Source organism: Onychomys torridus, chromosome 22 (genome assembly GCF_903995425.1).
Source record: "Onychomys torridus chromosome 22, mOncTor1.1, whole genome shotgun sequence".
Taxonomy (NCBI): domain Eukaryota; kingdom Metazoa; phylum Chordata; class Mammalia; order Rodentia; family Cricetidae; genus Onychomys; species Onychomys torridus.
In genome coordinates this window covers 15,637,235-15,659,791 of record NC_050464.1, presented here as the reverse complement: position 1 = coordinate 15,659,791, position 22,557 = coordinate 15,637,235, and the positions used below count along the sequence as shown (strand labels likewise).

The 22,557-nt window shown below is 48.1% G+C and overlaps 2 protein-coding genes across 3 annotated transcripts in view; both read right to left on the bottom strand.

The window, feature by feature from the left end:
* The window catches only part of LOC118572165 (paired immunoglobulin-like type 2 receptor alpha), a 16,953-nt gene extending 5,778 nt beyond the window's left edge, over positions 1-11,175 (bottom strand). The window contains exons 1-4 of one of the 2 annotated variants that reach the window (XM_036171598.1): positions 10,814-11,175; positions 6,900-8,209; positions 6,200-6,601; positions 2,687-2,887 (exon numbers count right to left, since the gene is read on the bottom strand). In XM_036171598.1, coding sequence (XP_036027491.1) covers positions 2,687-2,887; positions 6,200-6,601; positions 6,900-6,948 — 652 coding nt within the window. In that variant the 5' untranslated portion in view covers positions 6,949-8,209; positions 10,814-11,175. The remainder of the gene's footprint in view (positions 1-2,686; positions 2,888-6,199; positions 6,602-6,899; positions 8,210-10,813) is intronic. The other variant, XM_036171599.1, reaches the window with a different exon arrangement.
* Positions 11,176-11,500: 325 nt separating this feature from the next.
* LOC118572636 (paired immunoglobulin-like type 2 receptor alpha) lies at positions 11,501-21,725 on the bottom strand. The gene is made up of 7 exons (XM_036172363.1): positions 21,559-21,725; positions 20,892-21,293; positions 17,952-18,152; positions 15,105-15,135; positions 12,556-12,593; positions 12,307-12,338; positions 11,501-11,971 (listed from the first exon to the last, which is right to left on the bottom strand). The coding sequence occupies exons 1-7, from the start codon at positions 21,605-21,607 to the stop codon at positions 11,846-11,848; spliced, it is 879 nt and encodes a 292-aa protein (XP_036028256.1). The 5' UTR covers positions 21,608-21,725; the 3' UTR covers positions 11,501-11,845.
* Positions 21,726-22,557: the final 832 nt, after the last annotated feature.

Sequence of the window (22,557 nt, the reverse complement as noted above, 5' to 3'; positions counted from 1 at the left end):
TCACCCACTGTGTTTTGGAGAACAAGTCATTTGGTGCCTTAGTTTAGGCTTTTTCCCTAACTTTTTTTTTTTTTTGAGACAGAGTTTCTTTGTGTAGATTTTTGCGTGTCCTGGAGCTCACTCTGTTGTCCACGCTGTCCTCGAACTCACAGAGATCCTCCTGACTCTGCCTCCCGAGTGCCAGGATTAAATTCGTGCGCCACTGCCCCCTGGCCTCCTCTAAGTGTTTTTAGATTATAATTTTAGTTTTAGAGATTTATTTTCATTTGTGTGTTTATATATGTGTGCATGATTGTGTTTGCCATCTGTGTTCCCATGGGAGGGGGGCAGAAGAGAGCCCTGGGTGCCGGAAGCTTGACTTACAGGAGGTTGTGAGCTGCTCCATATGGGTACTGGGAACTGAACTTGGGCTCTCTGCCAGAGCAGCAAGTGCTCTTAACTCCTGAACCATCTCTCTATCTTTTTTCTTTGACTTATAAATACACTTTGTTTGTTTTTTGACAGCTCTGTGAGATCCACACAGGCATGTCAAATATAACTCAGCTGGTTAGCCCACTCCTAACTAACCCAAACAGTGAAATTTTTTTCATTGTTTGGGTGAGGTTAGGGTTAGATTTAATGAAAAATCTTCACCACAGGGTCACCTATTTGAAGGTGTAGCCTTCTAGAAGAGGTATGTGTCACTGGGGTGCGTTTATGAGAATGTATTGCCCTCCTCACTTCCAGCTTTCCCTCTAGTTTTCTGCATGTGTTGAAGATGTGACTTCTCAGTGTCCTGCTTCAGCTGCCCACCACTATTAACCTTCCTTCCACAAGTTACTTTTGATCACGATGTTTTATCACCACAGTGGAAAGTAACCGCCATTACACACCCTCAAACACACTTCCTCCTTCAGTCCTTACATGGCTTGGTTGTTTCATCAGAGTGTGTCTTAACACACTTAGACTTGTTCCTGTTCTGTGGTCCCCGTGTCCTCCATCTAGTCACTGAGTGTTTGTTTGAGGTCTTCTGCACCTAAGGATGACTTTGAACTACTGATCCTCCTGCCTGCCCCTTCCACACACTGGAGTTACAGACACGCACTACCACACCAGGCTAATCACAAAGTCTGAAAGCTTTTGACTTGACATTTTCCTGCTTCTGGCCATTCATCCCATGTGCAGATCCAGTGTGCAAAGTGACACAGCCTGGCCCCCCTCCAGTCTGTTCTCTGCACCCTAAGACTGTACTGTCAGAATCCAGCTGCTGCTCAGGTCACAGCGCTGCCCTTCACCTCTCACAGAGACACTGTCCAGACACTGTTCTCTCCAGCTGACCTGCTGCCATCCAGATCCCGGGTTTCTCACCTGGGCAGTGATTTTGGTCAAAGACGGTATTAGTGTCCACACATCCTGTTCCCTTTCCTGTCTCCTTTCTGGTTCAGCTTGTGCAGTGAAATCACCCCTATCCTCAGAAGGACATAAAAAGAACCCCATTTCCATTTTGGAGCCCCTGCCGTGTGGGTGGAGCCTGAAATCTCCTTAGAGCGCCCTCCCATGTTGATATCTACCTTTCTGTCCATCCATGGCATAGATAACTCTTAGTAAACTCCTTCCTCCCCGTAATCTGTCTCAGTGACACTCTTGAATCCCCATCTGAGACCTTTCACACACACTGATGTCACCAAAGCAGGGCGCTGAGGTGGCCACTCCATTTGTCCTCTGGTATCAGAGGCTTGGGGACCTGATTTACCAGGTTCCCTCTGGTCATCTCCTGCCTCCTCCAGCACCACACTGCTCAGGAGTTCCTGAGATGGTTTCCCTTTGCTGGAGGTCAGGGAGAGTCCTCTAACTGACTCCCACCACTCTCCTGGCTATTTTGTGGAAGAAAAGTGATTGAAATAAATTCTCATATAATCCAGGCTAGTTTTGAACTCCAGATCCTCCTGCCTCCACCTCCCAGGCACACTGAACGAGGTGTGGATCACTGCTGACTGTCAGTGTTTTTCATTTTTTTTTTTTTTCAGGAAGGTCTTTAATGGAACAGCTCAGAAAACAGGGTGAGCCTGCATCACCACCCCCAGAACCAAGGCACAGAGGAGGTTTGAAATGTCTAGGATAAATAGAATCAATAGAGTTGGAGAAAAAGCCAGCTCCAACCCTTTAAAAAAACAGTCTTACTGTGGGCACCAAAAATATATTAATATTTGTACATTTGTCATCTTAAAAAAAAAGGAACTAAAACCTCCTTGGCACTGTATGGTTGGTCTCTTAAGAATGAGGTGATATGGAAAGGCCATGGGTGCACATGTGACTAAGTCACACATGAAGCAGTGTGATACACACACAAGCAGCAGCATGGCTGTACACATGTGGGCCTCTGATGAAAGGGCAGAGCCCTTGGAACCCTGAGAATTGGCCCTGCAGGCATGTGAGCCTCTGTCAGCCTTGCTGCCACAGTAGTTGCAGGGTAGTGTTTTCAGTTTTTAATTGTGTTAGATTTATTTATTCACCATGTGTGTGAGTGTGAACACACCATGGTGTGGGTGTGTTGGAGGACAACATCCAGGACACAAGCACTTTCCTGACTCAGCCATCCCTGAGCCCTGGCATCTGCCCTGCCATCAATCCCCTTCCAGGACTTTGATGTAGACTGTTCTGTGGAAACACTCAGGAAGTGTGATGGGGTGCAGTGTGGACCACTTACCTTTCCTTCTTCTCCACCTGAGGAACACCATCAATCCCAAAACCCCAGCCAGGAGTACAGCAGCAGCCACTGCCAACCCAACTGTGGTTCCCGGACCCAGGCTCTCTTTCTGTCCGCTCTTCTTCCCTTCTGTGGCTGTGAGGGCAGTTCTGGTGAGTGCAGAAGTTGCAGTGGTGGGGCTTGTAGAGGTGGTCTTGGGGGCTGGGAGGAGATGAAGGAAGTCAGCCTTGCACGTGATTGGGAAGTGTAAACCAAATAAACCTTTTCTACCCTAAGTTCTGTGGTCATGGAGTTTTTCACAGCAATAAAAACTTGAACTAGGATACCTGCTGCCCTGAATCCCAAGTCATGGGCTCTGCTCTAGTTTCAAGTCCTCTGTTGAACCCCCATAGGGACCTGCTGTGGGATGATTTCTGTCCAGGATGCTGCAATCTGTCTCCTGCAGTGCCAACCCCATTTCCCCAACAGCAGTGACTGTACCCTGCAGCCATGATGCTATCACAGGGGTCAGGCTCTTTCTGTGGAAGAGCATCCTGGGGCTTTGGTGTAAGTGTAAGTTTCTGTCCCTTCTGCAAAACCCAAATACCGGGCAGCTGCTTCCAAATTACCACTCAGAGGCTTATATAATTAATATATTTTATATTATATATTAATATATTTATATAATTATATATAAATGCTCTGCTGGTAGCTCAGGCTTATTACTAACTGGCTCTTACACTTAAATTAACCCATAATTCTTATCTGTAGTTAACTTGGTACCTGTTCTCAGTAGGGCAGTCTCATCTTGCTTCCTCTGCATCTGCCTGAGGACTCCTGACTCAACCCTCCCTCTTCCCAGCATCCCCAGGAATCTGTGTGTGTTGCCATGCACTTGTAATCCCAGCACTTCAAGGGGAAAATAGGCAGATCCCTGGGGATCACTGCCAGCTGTCCTAGCCCAGTTTGTGAGTTCAGCCCTGAGAAAGACCCAAAGACCCATCAAAGGAAACATAAGAAGAGAGACAGAGAGAGAGAGAGAGAGGGAAAGAGAGACATACACAGAGAGAAATCTATCACTAGGGCTCTTTTTGCTTAGACATGAAAGAGAAAATGGGCAAAGGAGAGTACTATTGAATTTGTCTACAAAAATGAAATTATGCCGGGCAGTGGTGGCACACGCCTTTATTCCCAGCACTTGGGAGGCAGAGGCAGGTGGATCTCTGTGAGTTCGAGTCCAGCCTGGTCTATAGAGTGAGTTCCAGGAAAGGCGCAAAGCTACAAAGAGAAATCCTGTCTTGAAAAACCAAAAAAAGAAAAAAAAAAAGAAAAAAAGAAAAAAAAGAAATTATATAAAGACAATTAAAAAGTCAACTAAGGGTTCTTTTAAATACTTGTTGCAAATATTTCCCCAGGTGATATCTTTGCCCTAAATGAGGATATTTTGCCTGGATGAAACATTTTTTCTGAGTCTGTGGCTGCAGCTCAGTGGTGGAGTGCTTGCCTAGCGTGCCCGAGGCCCGGAGTCCATCTCAAGCACTGGACACAGGTGTGGTGAAGCGCCATTTTGGTCCCAGCTCTTGGGAAAGAGTTCAAGGCCATCTGAGGTTATATAGCAATTTGAGACCAGCATGGACAAATGACACTCTGCCTTATAGAAATGGAAAAAAATGTCTTTATATCGTTAATTTTCATATTTTAAAAACAATGGGCAGGAATTTTCAGTTAATGAATTAATTTTTAAAATGCTGATGAAAAATACTGATGGAAGAATTCATAGTGGAGTGAGGTGTAAGTCAATGACAGAGCCCTTGTCTCGTGTGCACGTGTCCTGGGACAAGAAAAAAAACATGGTGTGTGTGCCTGAAGAGAGAAAGGCATGGCTGCCTTAAATTGATTGTTCTACAAGCACCTAATAGATTATCAAAGGCTGGAGACATTAGGAAGGAGGAAGAGGGAGGAGGCTGGAAGAACACAGCCATTTAGGAAAACATGAAGGAGACACAGGAAATGCAGAGGTAAGGTGCCTGGTCAGTTCAGGCTGTGGAGTTTATCCTGAACCAGCACAGGGTTAAGATGAGGAGTGGTTTGCCGGGGATGGGGGTTAGGGGGTTCGAAGGAGTTGGGGGGAGGCGGGTGGGTCTAACCTGGAAAGGACAAACCAATTGATCACTGGAACTGCTGAAATTTGACAATGTAATTAATGACAATTGATTATTGTTTGACTATTAATTTTATATTCTAAAAATTTATTTTTTATTAAACTTTTGCACACACATAATAATGGTCTGTGCGTGTGTGTGTGTGTTTGTGTGATGTGTGTGTGTGTGAGGGCCAGAGGTTAACCTTGGGTGTTCCTTCCTCAGATGTCACACACCTTATTTGTAAGACAGACCATGAGAGTACATGTAACCGAAACACTGTGGGAGATGGAGATAAGAGGATCAATGAGGCTTCACAGCCCATCAGCCTAGTCCAAAACAGAGAGCTCCAGGTTCAGTGAGAGATCCCACCTCCAGGTTTTAAGGTAGATCTTACTTGAGGGGGATCCCTAATGACCACTTCTGGCCTTTGCATGTATGAAATGGAGTACACACACACACACACACACACACACACACACACACACACACACAAACACATTTGTGTGCATTTGAGTATGCCATGTATACATGCTCTAGATAAGATAAAAGAAAGGCAAGCAATAGTGTGAGCTCAAGCAGAGGCCACGTGTCTACTGGTTGAGAGATGCTTGGAGGTAAAGGGTCCCTTTTGGGGCTTGTTCTTCACCAGCATGACCTTGGCAGGGATTGCATTCTGCTGGTCTCCGTGTCTCTCTGTATAATGACCACAAGAGTGCCCAGCAGTGGTGACAGGTGGCTGGGGTAATGTCCACACAGAGACTAGGCTGGGCCTGTGTGCACTCTGTGTGGAAGCTGCAGTTCCAGCTGCCATGGAGGAGGAGAAGTGACCAGAGAACCTGATCATGGTGAGAACATGAGGGTCTGTGTGGGAGAGATGAGGGATGGGGAGGAAGGCAGGAAGAGGGAAATGAGGAAGGTAAAAAGAAACTGGGGCAGGGAGAGGTGAGAGATGTGTCTAGAGACTGGTGAAGTGGGGGACCCAGAGGAGGAGGGGTACAACCAACTGTGGAAGGCACGAGATATGGTGTAAAGTCTAGATCTAATGGAGACCCTGACACAGGACCAGGTGAAGGCTGCTCTGTCCTGGAGAGGCCAGATCCACATGGATTTGTGTCAACGAGGGTGGGGTTGGCAGGGCGGTAGTGCAGTTTGGAGAAAGGAGCAGGAGCCTGGGCCATCTGGGAAGAGCTGAGACTGGGGGTGGGGTGGATCTGAGGGCACATGAGGGCAGCTCAGAGAGAGCAGCTAAGGCTTGTGGATGATTATGGGGAAGAGGAAAGCTGGAGTTGTCAGAGCTCTGGGGATGGGACAGGACACACAAGAAGATAAGAAGTGTAAGATCTCTAATGACATGTATGATACAAGGAAGCCAGGGTCACCAGGGACTGACCTGGGGTGTCCTTACCACGAGTGATGGTGAGTTGGGTCCCATTAATTGACTGCCAGAACTTAATGCCTTCTCTTGTGTTCAGACGAACTCGGCAGAAGTACACTGTCTGGTCCTCCTTCTTCAAGTTCAGGATTCTGAGGACTCCAGATGTCTGAGGCTGTGTCCAGTTCAGGCTGAGCCGTTTCATAAAATGCTTATGTATGAAGGGTGGGGTGTAATTGTAGATAAATTCTCCATGGAAGTGCTTCCATCTCCAGAGAATCCTCATCTGTGGATCCTCTGCCAACTCCCAGGGGAAGTAGAAGGAGAAGGGGATCTCGATGGAGCCGCCCTGGACACCAGAGAGGCGTGCTGGTTGGTTGACCCCAAAGCCATTTACTCTGTTAGATCCTGTGGAATAACCTGGAAAGGATGGGGAGAATATGATGTCTCTGCAAGGGATGGAAAGGACAACCCAGAGCTTCCTGAGTCATTATCCATAGGACAGTCCTGCCCTGTGTCCCACTGTTCCATACAGTCCAGGACAGATGAGGACAGGTTGGGCTGCACCCTCTCTGAGGATGAGCTCTTTCTTCAGGCACAGAGCACTGGCTGGCTCCTCTAGCAGACAACTGACTACATGACAGCATGCTCCTCCCAGCCCCACCGGCCCCTCCTGTGGTTAAGGTAGAGTCCCTGCTAACAAGGTCCCCAAACTCACCAGCTTGCAGGCATGCAGCTGACAGCAGTAGAAGCAGGATCCAAGCCATGGCCTGGTTCCCTCCAGGAAGTGAGACCAGCAGAGCCACCAGGCAGGAGAGGAGGCCTGTGGAGAGTGCTGCCAAGTCAGGAAGAATGAGGGTAAAGGGGCACACAACCCCCAAGTCTTCTCATGTGAGGACAGAGTGGGGCAGGACCTCCTATCTCCACCTCCTTGTGACCAGCAACTTCCTTCATCATTCTGGCTTCTCCTTTCCCACACTGCAGAAGATCCTTCCTGTGGTCACTGACAGGATAGCTGTGCCCTTGAGCCCAGCCCCCACTATTGACAGGAAGATATGGAATTGACCTCACCATGCTGGGCTCTCCTCTCTTCCACCTGGACCTCCTGTCTTGTCCAGTCTTGTCCATTTCCTATGTGTCCTGTAATCACTGTTTCCTCACCTCCAGATTTTCTCCACTCCTGCCCTCCCCTCTTCATCTGTTTCTCATTGTGTCTTCCATCATGCTGGTTTGTCTTGTCTGTCTGTCTCTCTCATAACCTCAGGCACAGAAGCCGTCAGTTTGTGTTCACTTCAGACACAGCGAGGATGGAGGTGATGAGGAAACACATTCCGTCCCCAGCCCTAGCTCGATGTCCCCACCACCATCTGCTCTTTGTCCTCTTCTTGTCCTTCAGGGACTCTTCACAGCATCCAGCAGAACCAAGGCCCAGTGGACACTCCCGCCCTGGCCTGTTCGCTGCTGCCGAGTCTGTAACTCCCCTGGGCTTCCTGGGTGATCGTCTCTCTCCTCTAGACAGTGACTCCAAAGCTACTCCAGCTTCTGAAGGAGACTTTCTACATCCCTCCAACCTTCACACACCTCAGAAGAGGATGCCAAGGATCAGAGAAGCCCTGGGACATGTCACATGACTGCCACATGGCCGGTTGACTGGACTTCATCCCATCAAGTACTTGTAGTCCTAAACTCCACACAGACTTCAGCCTGCCTGCTTAGTGAAGCCTCTGAAATTCCCTCAAAAGCCATGGATCTGCTGCTGGGCTCCCAGGAGGCTGTTCCCACAAAGCATTGAGTGACTCTTTCAAGCTATGGCTGTTCCAGAACCTTCTTTGGACAAAGTAGGCAAAGAAGCCTCAGAGAAGCAATGTGTCACTTATGACATATCATCTGAGATGACTCTGAGAGAGGACACAGATGACCTGTGAGTGGGATGGAGGCATGAGTGATGGGCACAGTGGTCGTGGCCACATGGATGATTCTGCAGGAGGTTCATCTCACCCTTCCCCATAACATGGCTCCATCACTTCCCTGAAGGGCAGGAAGACATGATTATACCAGAGGAAGTGGCATTATTCTCCCTGAGTGACATGTGCAGAGGCGACTTCCCATTTCCTTAGATTGCTTCATTGACTGTCTTCTCCATGCCTCCCTGCAGGTGGCTGTGCATCCGCCTCTGTCACATCTGCTGTCTCTGTCTTCCTCACAGTCCCCACTGTCCCCATGGTCCTCAGATCCCTTGACCTGAGCCAGGTAAAACTCTCATTGTCTCACTAACAAGTTACCTGGTCTGAAAATTCTATATTCGTTGCACCTTTGCACACTCCAATCACAGAATCTTAAAGATGAGTTGGTACTAGATGCACTGTCAGTCAGGACACAGGACAAGGGTGTTCTACTTGTCTGACCCTTCTTTTGGGGGTTAGGGGTGTCTCATGAAGCCCAAGCTAAGTTTGGACTTGTTATGTAGCCAACGATGACCTCAGAACTCATACAGATCCTCCTCTTTGCCCTCAGAAGAGCTGGGGTGACAGGTGAGTGCCATCATGCCCTTTGTCTCCTGCTGGAGATAAAACCTAGGTTTCTGTCATACCCTAAGCATATAAGTAAGTAAGTAACTAAGCAAGTAAGTAAGTAAGCAAGTAAGTAAGTGCTCCACCATATGAAACTTGTCTTTAGCCTCCTTGAAATTCAGAGAGGAGGCCCTCCTGGTCAGGAGTACTCACCTCCAGCTTTTAGCAGGTCCTGCCCTACTGTCTGGAGTCTGTCAGAAAAGGTTCACTGATTTCTAAGTCACCAAGGACGGGAAAAACCTGATGAAGCTGCCATATGTCAGCCTTAGGCCCCATCATTTTTACACATGTGGGACTGGTGGGTTCTTCAGGATCCCAGCTGTCCCTTGTCCTCAGCCTCACTGCTGCCACCTGCTGGACCCTGAGTCCCAAGACATGGACTCTGGAATTTTCAAGGCCTGGACTCAGGTGAATCCCCCATAGGGTCTATGCTGTGGCATGATTTCTGTCCAGGATGCTGTAATCAGTCTCCTATAATCCCAACCATATTTCTCATAATAGCAGTGACTGGGCCCTGCAGCCATGATGCTTTCATAGGGGAGGGGCACTATCTGTAGAAGAGCAGCCTGGAGCGTTGGTGTGTGTGCAACCATGCACACATGCATGTGACCATTGGAAGTGTCAGACTACAGGGTTAGTACCTGGCTGCTTCTCAGGCTATAGCTCATGTGTGCCCGGTCCCCATAGAATAAATAAGTAAGTATAATGGAAAAAATTAAACCACAAAGTGGGCATGGTGGTGCATGCCTTTAATTCTAGCATTTGGGAGGCAGAGAAGAGTGAGCATCTGTTAGCATGAATGTAGACTGGTCTATAAATTGAGTTCCAGATCAGCCAAGACTACATAGATAGAACTTATTTCCCTCACCAAACAAATAAACAAACAAACAAAAAACACAAGGACCAACTAACCAAACAAATAGTCCAAGGTGTATGGTGTCCTGAGTAGGAGTACTGCCTGAGGTTGTCCTCTGGCTTCCACACACGTGAGCACACACTTACTTGCATGCACATACAGCTGCAAGCAGAAACACACAATCATACAAGGCACCTTTCACAGCTAGTCTGCCACCACATGTTTACCTAGTCCTCATCCTGAGTAAACATGATCTCTCCAGGCATGGCTATGTGACTCTTCAGACTCCAGTTCCTCATAGTGTCCCCAGCATTCAGACTCTGACATTATACCCAACAGTCTCAATACTCTCTATTTCTCTCCGAATAATCCAATTCCAGAAAATCTCCTCAAATTACCCACAGTGCAGTTCCTGTGGGTCCTGTCCCTACAGATATCACCATTGATGAAAACTGTCCATCTGTCCTTCCCTCCTGTCACACCACCTACCATCCCACTCATGATTTGTTTACCCCAGTGACAACATGCAGACCCAGAGTTACCTGTCCAGACTGTGTCCTGAGGAGAGTGGAGGAGATGCTAGAGAGAATGGAAGGATGGCAGCTGGTGGTGTAGACAGGACACTCAGGCTGCACCTGAGACTTTACATTAGCACAGTAGCCCCGCCCGACCCGACTTCTACTTTCTCTCCTAGGATGACATCATCATCTTCACCTCCCTCATGTGCTGCCCAACCTCAGCAGGAGCATCTCCCTGCAACCCTGCCCAGGAGAACCCCTAGAAGAGACTCTATACTGTCCTAAAGACCCCGTAGAGGGCCTAGGTAATCAGCTCAGTCTCCTGCTCTCTGGATGAAGTCTCCCAGATTCTTCAGATAGCCAAGGCCAGAGGCAAAACTTACATGTCACTGAGCCTGAGGACACAGAAATGGAGAAACTCCCAATTTCCTCTTCAACATCATATATATTATTTAAAAGAAAATATTAATTATCACAAAATTTGTTTAAGTGAATCTATAGAGAAAACTGGTAACATCTTCAAGTTCTCTGTCTCCAACCAAAGTGAGCTAATGGATGACCTGCCTCCATGATCCCTCTGGAGTTTTTTGAGTTCCAGGACAGGCACCAAGACTACACAGAGAAAGCCTGTGGAAAAGCCAGAAAAAAATTAAGGCTCCTGAAAGCAAGGCCTCAGCAACCTACTTACCCTAGGAGAAGGAAATTAAAATTGTATCTAAGTGTCCTGCTCCACCAGCTCCACACGGGGCTTGCCCATTGGGAAAGGAAGGTCCTGGACCTCAGGAGCCTCTGACACAGGAAGCAGCAAGTTTCCCCCCTGAAGATGACTTGGAGCAACTCATGGAAGCCATTGGAGAGGCAGAGGAGAGAGGGGAGTCCCAGCAGAGGGATGGCTCAGAGGAGTTCCTGGCGGGCCTCTTTGAGGAGTAGTGTGCTCTGGTCCTTCTACTGCTGACTGTCTCTCAGTGATCCTGAGCAGATGTTGAATGTGGGGGTTGGTGACCTGCTCCCTGCTTCAGGTCAGACCTGTGCATCCTGGGTAATAAAGCAGGTCTCTGGGGCCACTGCTTAGGCTGTGCTTCCTTTCATGTTACTATGGCAACCTGCCTTCTCTGGAAGGTAGAGGAGGCTGGAGACAGCAGCAGGATCCAGGCCTGTGGAACCTTCAGAAAAGCATCTCTGTGAGTCCCGACTCCCTGACTTCCTGGGGGCAGCATGGCCTTAGGAAAGCATTGTAACCATGTGGTGTTTAGTTCCCTGTTTCACACCATCTCTCTAGGGTTGTTATTGATGTCCAGTGTGGTGGTCCATGGGAACCAGTCACTGTGTGCTGGTTATTACCCTCCCAGTTGTGGGTGTACATGGTATAGACAGGCTGTCAGCATTCGGGCATCCCCTGCCTTGGGCAGCTAGAAAAACGTGATAGAGGAGGGGATCTTAGAGGGCCAGAAGATAAGGTTCACATGAGTGACTCCTAATTAGATTCATTTAGGCAAATTCTGTGGATTGTTTTATTTTGTGAGGAAGATCTAGGAGGTTAAAAAAGGAAATTGGGAGTTCCTCAGTTTCTCTGAGCTCAAACGCCCTGACATGTGGATTTGTGACTCTGTCCATGGTTATCAGTGACCCATGAGATTTTGTCTCTGGCTGTGGGTATCAGTGTAAATGGAGTCTTCTTACTAGAAGCACAGGTGACTCTGAGATTGTCACCCAGACCCACTCATTTGGCCTTTATGATGGAGTACACAGTCTCTTCCTGGGGGTTCCCATGGACAGGCTGGCAAGGTGGTGTTCCTGGGGAGACTGGACTTGAGAGGGCAATGGAGGCATACACGATGTTGTTATCCTGTGGGGGACAAGAGGTTAGATGGCAGCTGTGCAGCTGTGTCCACCATAAAGCAGCAGCTACAGCCTGAGTGTCCTGCCCACACCTGCAGTAGCTACAGCCTGAGTGTCCTGCCCACACCTGCAGCAGCTGCAGCCTGAGTGTCCTGCCCACACCTGCCATGGGTGCAGCCTGAGTGTCCTGCCCACACCTGCAGCAGCTGCAGCCTGAGTGTCCTGCCCACACCTGCAGCAACTGCAGCCTGAGTGTCCTGCCCACATCTCTGGTCTCCACCCTTCTGTCTCCTTCTTCAACATCCCTTTAACTTCCTTCAGGCCTGAGTCTGAGTGGCTTACCTTGGGGTTCTCTTTGGGGTTCACATATTGTTCTAGAGAAAAAGGAACACAGAGTGCTGAAGTCAAGCTGTGACAAGGAGGGAGACAGGAGGCTGGGAGTTCCAACAGTGAGGTGAGGACCTCGGTTACATGGGAGGAACAGGGTGAAGGAGGGAAAGGTGGAAATACTGAGGGGTGCTTATGTAAGTGTGGGGTCTTGGGAGAAGAAGGCAGAGCCAGGTGGGGAAACTGGAAGCTGGCAGAATTTACCTTCAGGTTCAACATCCTCAGTGTTTTCAATGAGGTCCCTGCAAGGGAACAAATGGACAACATATTAGAATCTGGACAGGAAAGGGTTAAGACATGAGGTCCTGGGCTGCAGAGATGGCTCAGTTAGTAAAGTAAGTGTCACATAAGCATGAAGTCAAATTGGAGACCCAGCACCACAGAAAGCTGGATCCTGGAGAAGCAGAGACAGGCAGATAAATCCCTGGCATTCACTGGCCAGGACTAACAGATGAGCTCTAGATTCAGTGAAAGACCCTGTCTCAAAAGATAAGGTGGAGGCATGGAGAGATGGTTCAGCTGGTAAAGTGCCAGCTTCACAAACCTGAAGACCCAGATTAAATTCCCAAGGATACATGTGAAAAAAGCTGGACACAATGTGTCTGGAGAGTGGATGGAGACAGGTGGATCCCTGACGCTCATCGTCTGGGCAGTCTAGCCTAACTGTTAGTGAGAGACCCTGCCTCAAAATGAATATTAAATAAAGGTGGGAGAAACTGAGGGGAGTCACTACATAGACCTCTGGCCTCCACACACATTCCCTGGTACACACACTCACACACACACACATACACACACACACACACACACACACACACACACACAACATACATGTAGAAACAGAAAATAAAATACAGAAACATTGAGGAAGATGTACCATTGATCTCTGGCTTCTACACATGTGGATTGCATCTGCACAAGTACACACACAGGAAATTAAGCAACACACATGGAACTGGACATGGTGGTGCATGCTTTAATCTTAGTCCTCAGGAAATGGAGACAAGAGGAACTCCTGGTGTTCACTGGCCACCAACCTGGTCTAACTGGTGAGTTCCAGTGACCTGTGTGAGACCCTGTCTGAACCAAACCAAACAACAACAAAAACAAAAACTTAAAGTCTAAGGGGAGTCTGTTGAAATTACTTAGTGGTCAGGCCAGACCATCAAGACTGGCAACCTGAGTTTCATTCCAAGAATCTATAACGTGGAAGGAAAGAGAAAGCTCTCAGAAGTTGTCCTGTGACCTCCATATGTGCCTTGTCAAGTCACCCCCACACACATGTATGCACATGCACACAAATAAAATGCAATAAAATAATTATTTAAGAGTGGATGGGACCTGAGAACACACACACACACACATACACACACACATGCACCCACCCACTATCACACACACACATACCCACATGCACACAAACCCACCCACTAGGAGCTGGTTCACTCTGAGTGGTCTCTGCCATCCTCAGTGACTCAAGATGACATCACGGTGTTAGGCCTCAGAATTAGACCTTTTCTGGAAGAGAATGAGAGGTCACTGGAAAGGTGGCCTGGCTGAGGTCTCTCAGCAATAGCTGAATGGAGGCATTCTAAGATGCCCTGGGCAGGAACAGAGACTAGAAATAGGAAGAACCAAGTCTATCCTGTCTCACTACCTGGAAAACTAGAAGACAAGAAAGTTTCAGATCTCCTGGGTAGGTGCTCAGGCTAGGTTCGAGGAGAAAAGACCTGAGATGGGATTGGAGGAAGAGCATCTGGTCAAAGAAGCTACGGGGAGAGGAGAGATGGAGGAAGCTGGGATGCAGTGTTGCTAGTGGATGCTTGAGTTATATGCACAAGACCCTGAGTTCCATCCCAGCACCTCATAAACTGGGTGTGGTACAATGCCTATCATTCCAACAGTTGGGAGGTGGAGGCAAAAAGATCAGGAGTTCAAGGTCATCCTTGGCTACAGAGTGAGTTTGGGTTCAGCCTGGACTAAATGAGATCCTTTCTCAGAAAAAAGGGGTTGGAGGAGGAAGGGTCAGAGCAGGCCATGTACAGTAGGGAAAAGAAGAGTCAGGAGAGAAGGGCAGAGAGATTGGGAGGTGGAGAGAAAAGGGTAAGAGATGTGGAGGATCTGGAACAAAGGATTCTGGGGGAGCGGGCTCACTGACCATAGAGAAAGACAGAAGAAAGGGAAGAATGGAGAGCTGTTGAATTGAGGCAGATGTTCAAGGCTGAGAGGAAACAGAGACAGAGAGGGAAGCCCAGGAAATGGAAGGAGAGAGGAGAAAGTCTGAGCGCTGAAGGTGTTGTTGTTCTGGGAAGAGACTCCTGAGCCCTCTGCTCTCCTTGTCAGTGGGAATCTGGTGCCCTGAGAGCGAGATGTCATAGGGGACAAGGAGGGAGCAGACAGGATGAGTCAGTGGTTAGGGAGATGTGAAGTGCCCTGAGTGTGGTTCTCCTTTTTTTTTTTTTTTTTTTTAAATGTTATTTGAGGGCTTCAGAGATGGCTCAATGGTTAAGAGCACCAACTGCACTTCCAAAGGTCCTGAGTTCAATTCCCAGCGACCACATGGTGGCTCACAACCACTTGTAATGAGATCTGGTGCCCTCTTCTGGCCTGCAGGGACACATGCAGACAGAATACTGTATATAATAAACAAATAAACAAATAAATCTTTAAAAAATGTTATTTGAAGGGGTTGGAGAGATGGCTCAGTGGTTAAGAGCTTGGCTGCTCCTGCAGAGGACCCGGATGGCGCTCACCTGGCTGAGGTTTCGGCTTTGGTCTTCTGTCCTGTGGGGAGAAACAGTGTCAGTGTGACATCAGTGCTGATCCTCCATCATCCTTCTCAGATGTCCTCTGTGTTCAGACCAGCTTCAGAGGATGGGGGGGCAGAGAACCTGCCCCAAGCAGTCAGAGAAGAGCCTGAGCTCCCTCTGCTGGGCTGTGGTCCCACACAACAAGCCTCCCCAGATCTCTGCTGGGTCCAGACCTCACCCCTGTCTCCTTTGTTCCTTCACCAACCCTGAGTTCCCCTCACTCCACACTGCCTAGTCTACTCTGCATTCACATGCTTTTCTTTCTGTGCCTCTAGAGACTGCCTCTTTCTGGAATACATCGACTCTACTGGTCTATTTGTCTTGGTGCATATTACTCTCTTTTAATTATTAAGCTTTTTAAAATTGTCACTTATTTATTATATGGTCGGGGGTGTGCCACAGTGTGTATGGAAGTCAGAGGGTGACTTGCAGTAGTGGATTTCCTCCACCAGGGGGCTCCCAGGCTTCCATACTGACTCCATTTAAAGTCTGAGGGCTTCTGTAGCTTTAAAAAAACAACAAAACAAAACAAAACTTTTATTATTGCTCTTAACTCCTGAACCATCTCTCTGTCTTTTTTCTTTGTGCTTTCTTTTTTCTTCTTTTGGAGTTGAGGATCGAACCCAGGGCCTTGTGCTTGCTAGGCAAGCGCTCTATCACTGAGCTAAATCCTCAGCCCCTCTTTTTACTTTTGACTTATAAATACACTTTGTTTGTTTGTTTTTTTGACAGCTCTGTGAGATCCACACAGGCACATCAAATATATCCCCCACTCAGCTGGTTAGCCCACTCCTAACTAACCCAAACAATTAAATTGTTTTCATTTTTTAATTGTTTGGGTGAGGTTAGGGTTAGATTTGATTGAAAAATCTTCATCACAGGGTCACCTATTTGAAATCTTTGTCATATTGGGAGGTTATGGACCATTTAGGAGGTGCAGCCTTCTAGAAGAGGTATGTGTTCTGGGGTGCGTTTTGAGATACTATTGCTCTCCCTCTTCCCAGCATCCCCACTGTTCTCTCCAGTTGACCTGCTGCCATCCAGGTCTCGGGTTTCTCACCTGGGCAGTGATTTTGGTCAAAGAAGGTATTAGTGTCCACAATCCTGTTCCCTTTCCTGTCTCCTTCCTGGTTCAGCTTGTGCAGTGAAACCACCCCTATCCTCAGAAGGATATAAAAAGAACCCCATTTCTTCTTTCCAGCTTTCTCCCTGGGTTTTCTGCATGTGTTGAAGATGTGACTTCTCAGTGTCCTGCTTCAGCTGCCCACCACTATTAAACTTCCTTCCACAAGTTACTTTTGATCACGATGTTTTATCACCACAGTGGAAAGTAACCGCCATTACACACCCTCAAACACACTTCCTCCTTCAGTCCTTACATGGCTTGGTTGTTTCATCAGAGTGTTTCTTAACACACTTAGACTTGTTCCTGTTCTCTGGTCCCCGTGTCCTCCATCTAGTCACTGAGTGTTTGTTTGAGGTCTTCTGCACCTAAGGATGACTTTGAACTACTGATCCTCCTGCCTGCCCCTTCCACACACTGGAGTTACAGACACGCACTACCACACCAGGCTAATCACAAAGTCTGAAAGCTTTTCCCTTGACATTTTCCTGGTTCTGGCCATTCATCCCCATGTGCAGATCCAGTGTGGCAAAGTGACACAGCCTGGCCCCCCTCCGGTCTGTTCTCTGTACCCTAAGACTGTACTGTAGAATCCAGCTGCTGCTAAGGCCACAACAGTGCCCTTCACCTCTCACAGAGACACTGTCCAGACACTGTTCTCTCCAGCTGACCTGCTGCCATCCAGGTCCCGGGGTTTATCACCTGGGTAGTGATTTTAGTCAAAGACGGTAATAGTGTCCACACATCCTGTTCCTTTTCCTGTCTCCTTCCTGGTTCAGCTTGTGCAGTGAAACCACCCCTATCCTCAGAAGGATATAAAAAGAACCCCATTTCTACTTTGGAGCCCCTGCCATGTGGGTGGAGCTTGAAATCTCCTTAGAGCACCCTCCCATGTTGATATCTACCCTTCTGTCCATCCATGGCATTGATAACTCTTAGTAAACTCCTTCCTCCCTGTAATCTGTCTCAGTGACCCTCTTGAATCCCCATCTGAGACCTTCACACACACTGATGTCACCATAGCAGGGCGCTGAGGTGGCCACTCCATTTGTCCTCTGGTATCAGAGGCTTGGGGACCTGATTTACCAGGTTCCCTCTGGTCATCTCCTGCCTCCTCCTCCAGCACCACACTGCTCAAGAGTTCCTGAGATGGTTTCCCTTTGCTGGAGGCCAGAGAGAGTCCTCTACACCACTCCCAGACCTTTCCTGGCTATTACGTGGATGGAGGAGCGTTGGTATATATATATATATATATATATATATATATAATCCAGGCTAGCCTTGAACTCCAGATCCTCCTGCCTCCACCTCCCAGGCACACTTACAGATGTGTGGATCACCATCGACTGTGCACACTTACAGATGTGTGGATCACCAGATCACCATCGACTGTCATGGTTTTCATTTTTTAATTGTGTTAGATTCATTTATTCACTGCGTGTGTGTGTGTGTGTGTGTGTGTGTGTGTGTGTGTGTGTGTGTGTGCACGCACATACCGTGTTATGGGTGTGTTGGAGGACAACATCCAGGACTCAAGCACTTTCCTAACTCAGCCATCTCTGAGCCCTGGCATCTGCCCTGTCATCAATCCCCTTCCAGGACTCTGGTGTAGACTGTTCTGTGGAAACACTCAGGAAGTGTGATGTGGTGCAGTGTGGACCACTTACCTTTCCTTCTCCTCCACCTGAGGAACACCATCACTCCCAAAACCCCAGCCAGGAGTACAGCAGCAGCCACTGCCAACCCAACTGTGGTTCCCGGACCCAGGCTCTCTTTCTGTCCGCTCTTCTTCCCTTCTGTGTCTGTGAGGGCAGTTCTGGTGAGTGCAGAAGTTGCAGTGGTGGGGCTTGCTGAGGTGGTCTTGGGGGCTGGGAGGAGACGAAGGAAGTCAGCCTTGCACGTGATTGGGAAATGGATGCCAAATGAACCTTTCCTCCCTAAGTTCTGTGGTCATGGAATTTTTCACAGCAATGAAAACTTGAACTAGGATACCTGCTGCCCTGAATCCCAAGTCATGGGCTCTGCTCTAGTTTCAAGTCCTCTGTTGAACCCCCATAGGGACCTGCTGTGGGATGGATTTCTGTCCAGAATGCTGCAATCTGTCTTCTGCAATGTCAACTCCATTTCCCCAATAGCAATGACCCTGCAGCCATGATGCCATCACAGGAGTCAGGCTCTTTCTGTGGAAGAGCAGCCTGGGGCTTTGGAGTAAGTGTAAGTTTCTGTCCCTTCAGCAAAACCCAAATACAGGGCACCTGCTTCCCAAATTACCACCCAGAGACTTATATGATTAATATATGTTATATATATATATTAATATATTTATATAATTATATATAAATGCTCTGCTGGTAGCTCAGGCTTATTACTAACTGGCTCTTACACATAAATCAACCCATAATTCTTATCTGTGGTTAACTTGGTACCTGTTCTCAGTAGGGCAGTCTCATCTTGCTTCCTCTGCATCTGCCTGAGGACTCCTGACTCAACCCTTCCTCTTCCCAGCATCCCCAGGGAATCTGTGTGTGTTGCCATGCACTTGTAATCCCAGCACTTCAAGGGGAAAATAGGCAGATCCCTGGGCATCACTGCCAGCTGTCCTAGCCCAGTTTGTGAGTTCAGCCCTGAGAAAGACCCAAAGACCCATCAAAGGAAACATAGGAAGAGAGAGAAAGAGAGAGAGATAGAGAGATAGAGATAGATAGATAGATAGATTTATCACTAGTGACCATTTTGCTTAGACACGAAAGAGAAAGCATGCAAAGGAGAGTACTATTGAATTGCCTACAAAAATGAAATTATGGAAAGAGAATTAATAAGTAAACCACAGAGTTCTTTTCAATACTTGTTGCAAATATTTCTCTGTGTGGTATCTTTGCCCTAAACGAGGATATTTTGCTCAGATAAAACATTTCTTTTGATACCAGCTCTTGGCAAAGAGTTCAAGGCCATCTTAGGTTATATAGCAATTTGAGACCAGCATGGATACATGAGACTCTGTCTTAAAGAAAAGGAAAAAAAAGAAAAATGTCTTTTTTATCCTTAATTTTTATATTTTAAAAACAATGGGCAGGAATATTCAGTTAATGAATTAATTTTTAAAATGCTGTTGGAAAATACTGATGGAAGAATTCATAGTGGAGTGAGGAGTAAGTCAATGACAGAGCCCTTGTCTCGTGTGCACGTGTCCCGGACAAGAAAAACAACATGGTGTGTGTGCCTGAAGAGAGAACGGCATGGCTGCCTTAAATTGATTGTTCTACAAGCACCTAATAGATTATCAAAGGCTGGAGACATTAGGAAGGAGGAAGAGGGAGGAGGCTGGAAGAACACATCCATTTAGGAAAACATGAAGGAGACACAGGATATGCAGAGGTAAGGTGCCTGGTCAGTTCAGGCTGTGGAGTTTATCCTGAACCAGCACAGGGTTAAGGTGAGGAGTGGTTTGCCAGGGGGAGGCGGGTGGGTCTAACCTGGAAGGGACAAATCCACTTATCACTGGAACTGCTGAGACTGGACAATGTAATTAATGATAATTGATTATTATTTGACTATTAATTTTACATTTTATTTTATAAAAATTTATTTTTTATTAAATTTTTGCAAGTGTGTTGTGTGTGTTTGTATGTGTGTCAGAGGTTAACCTTAGGTGTTCCTTCCTCAGATATCACACATGTTTTTGTAAGACAGACCATGTGAACACTTGTAACCACAATACCATGGGAGAAAAGAGGATCAATGGGGCTTCACAGCCCATCAGCCTAGTCCCAAACTGAGCTCCAGGTTCAGTGAGAAATCCTGCCTCAAGGGAATGACATGAGTCTTATTAGAGGAGGACCCCTCATGTCCGTCCACCTCTGGCCTTCCCAAGCACAAGTATAAAATACAATCCCCACACACATGAACCTACACAAACACACATGCATACACATGAATGCTTACACCACATATATGTGCTCCACAAAATCAATGGAAGATAGGCAAATAGTGTGAATTCGAGCAGAGGCCATATGTCTACTGGTTGAGAGATATTTGGAGGTCCATGAGGTCTGTGTGGGAAAGATGGGAGATGGGGAGGAAGTAGGGAAAGAGGGAAATGAGGAAGGGAAAAAGAAAGTGGGGCAGGAAGAGATGAGGTATGTCTTAGAGTCTGGTGAAGTGGGGGGACCCAGAGGAGGAGGGTACACAGGACCAGAAGGCACCTTCTGTGGAAGGAATGAGATATGGTGTAAAGTCTAGATCTAACGGAGACCCTGACACAGGACCAGGTGAAGGCTGCTCCGTCCTGGAGAGGCCAGATCCACATGGATTTGTGTCAACGAGGGTGGGGTGGGCAGGGCCGTAGTGCAGTTTGGAGAAAGGAGCAGGAGCCTGGGCCATCTGGGAAGAGCTGAGACTGGGGGTGGGGTGGGTCTGAGGGCACATGAGGGGCCGCTCAGAGAGAGCAAGGAAGGCTTGTGGATGGTTGTTGAGAAGAGGGAAGGTGGAGTTGGAAGAGCTCTGGGGAGAGGACAGGACACAGGAGAGGAATCTGTCAGAAGGATCAGAAATGTAAGATTCCTAATGACATGTATGGTACAAAGAAGCCAGGGCCACCAAATCCTGACCTGGGATGTGATCACCACGAGTGATGGTAGGTTGGGTCCCACTGATTGACTGCCACTCCTCCACGCCATGTCTTGTGTTCAGATGGACTCGGCAGAAGTACACTGTCTGGTCCTTCTTCTTCAAGTTCAGGATTCTGAGGACTCCGGATGTCTGAGGCTGTGTCCAGTTCAGGATGAGCCGGTTCTTGAAATGCTTATGTATGAAAGGCAGGGTGTAATTGTAGATAAGTTCTCCATGGAAGTGCTTCCATCTCCAGAGAATCCTCATCTGTGGATCCTCTGCCAACTCCCAGGGGAAGTAGAAGGAGAAGGGGATCTCGATGGAGCCGCCCTGGACACCAGAGAGGCGTGCTGGTTGGTTGACCCCAAAGGGTCTTTCTCTGTTGGATCCTGCTGAGTAACCTGGGAAGGATGGGGAGAATATGATGTCTCTGGAAGGGATGGAAAGGACAACCCAGAGCTTCCTGAGCCATTATCCATACAGTACAGGACAGATGAGGACAGGTTGGGCTGGACCATCTCTGAGGATGAGCTCTTTCTTCAGGCACAGAGCACTGGCTGGCTCCTCTAGCAGACCCCTGTCCACATGACAGCCTGCTCTTCCCAGCCCCACCGGCCCCTCCTGTGGTTAAGTCAGAGTTCCTGCTAACAAGGTCCCCGAACTCACCAGCTTGCAGGCATGCAGCTGACAGCAGCAGAAGCAGGATCCAAGCCATGGCCTGATTCCCTCCAGGAAGTGAGACCAGCAAAGCCACCAGGCAGGAGAGGAGGATCTCTGAGGGACCCTTGGGTGCACAGGACTCAGGAAGAATCAGGGTAAAGTGAAACACAACCTTTGGGCCTTCTCATGTGGAGGACTGAGTTGGGGAAGAACCTCCCCATCCCCAACTCCTTGTGACCAGCAACTTCCTTCATGATTCTGGCTTCTCCTTTCTCTTCTTACAGAAGATCCTCCCTGTGGTCACTGACAGGATGGCCAGGCCTTTGAGCCTAACCCCCATTTTGACAGGAAGATTTGGAATTGACCTCACCATGCTGGGCTCTCCACTCTTCCACCTGGACCTCCTGTCTTGTCCAGTCTTGTCCATTTCCTTTGTGGCCTGTAATCACTGTTTCCTCACCTCCAGATTTCCTCCACTCCTGCCCTCCCCCTCCTCTTCTGTTTCTCGTTGTGTCTTCCATCATGCTGGTTGTCTTGTCTGTCTGTCTGTCTATCTTTCTAATAACCTCAGGCACAGAGGTGGTCAGTTTCTGCTCACTTCAGACACAGCGAGGATGGAGGTGATGAGGAAACACATTCCGTCCCCAGCCCTAGCTCGGTGTCCCCACCACCATCTGCTCTTTGTCCTCTTCTTGTCCTTCAGGGACTCTTCACAGCACCCGGAAGAGCCAAGGCCCAGTGGACACTCTCGCCCTGGCCTGCTCGCTGCTGCCGAGTCTGCAACTACCCAGGGCTTCCTGGGTGATCGTCTCCCTCCCCTACACAGTGGCTCCAAAGATACTCCAGCTTCTGAAGGAGACTTTCTACCTCCCATCCAACCTTCACACACCTCAGAAGAGGATGGCAAGGATCAGAGAAGTCCTGTCACACGTCACATGACTGCCACATGGCAGGTTGACTGGACTTCATCCCATCAAGTACTTGTAGTCCCCCAACTCCACAGAC

Bases quoted from the DNA above. Each gene is read 5' to 3' on its own strand.
- LOC118572636 (XM_036172363.1), bottom strand. From the start codon at position 21,607: ATGGCTTGGATCCTGCTTCTGCTGCTGTCAGCTGCATGCCTGCAAGCT. The intron at 15,136-17,951 runs GTAAGTGGTCCA...TTCTCCCCACAG, and splicing joins CAGGTGGAGGAGAAGGAAAG to GACAGAAGACCAAAGCCGAA. The intron at 12,594-15,104 runs GTGAGCGCCATC...GTTCCCTTGCAG, and splicing joins AAAGCCGAAACCTCAGCCAG to GGACCTCATTGAAAACACTG.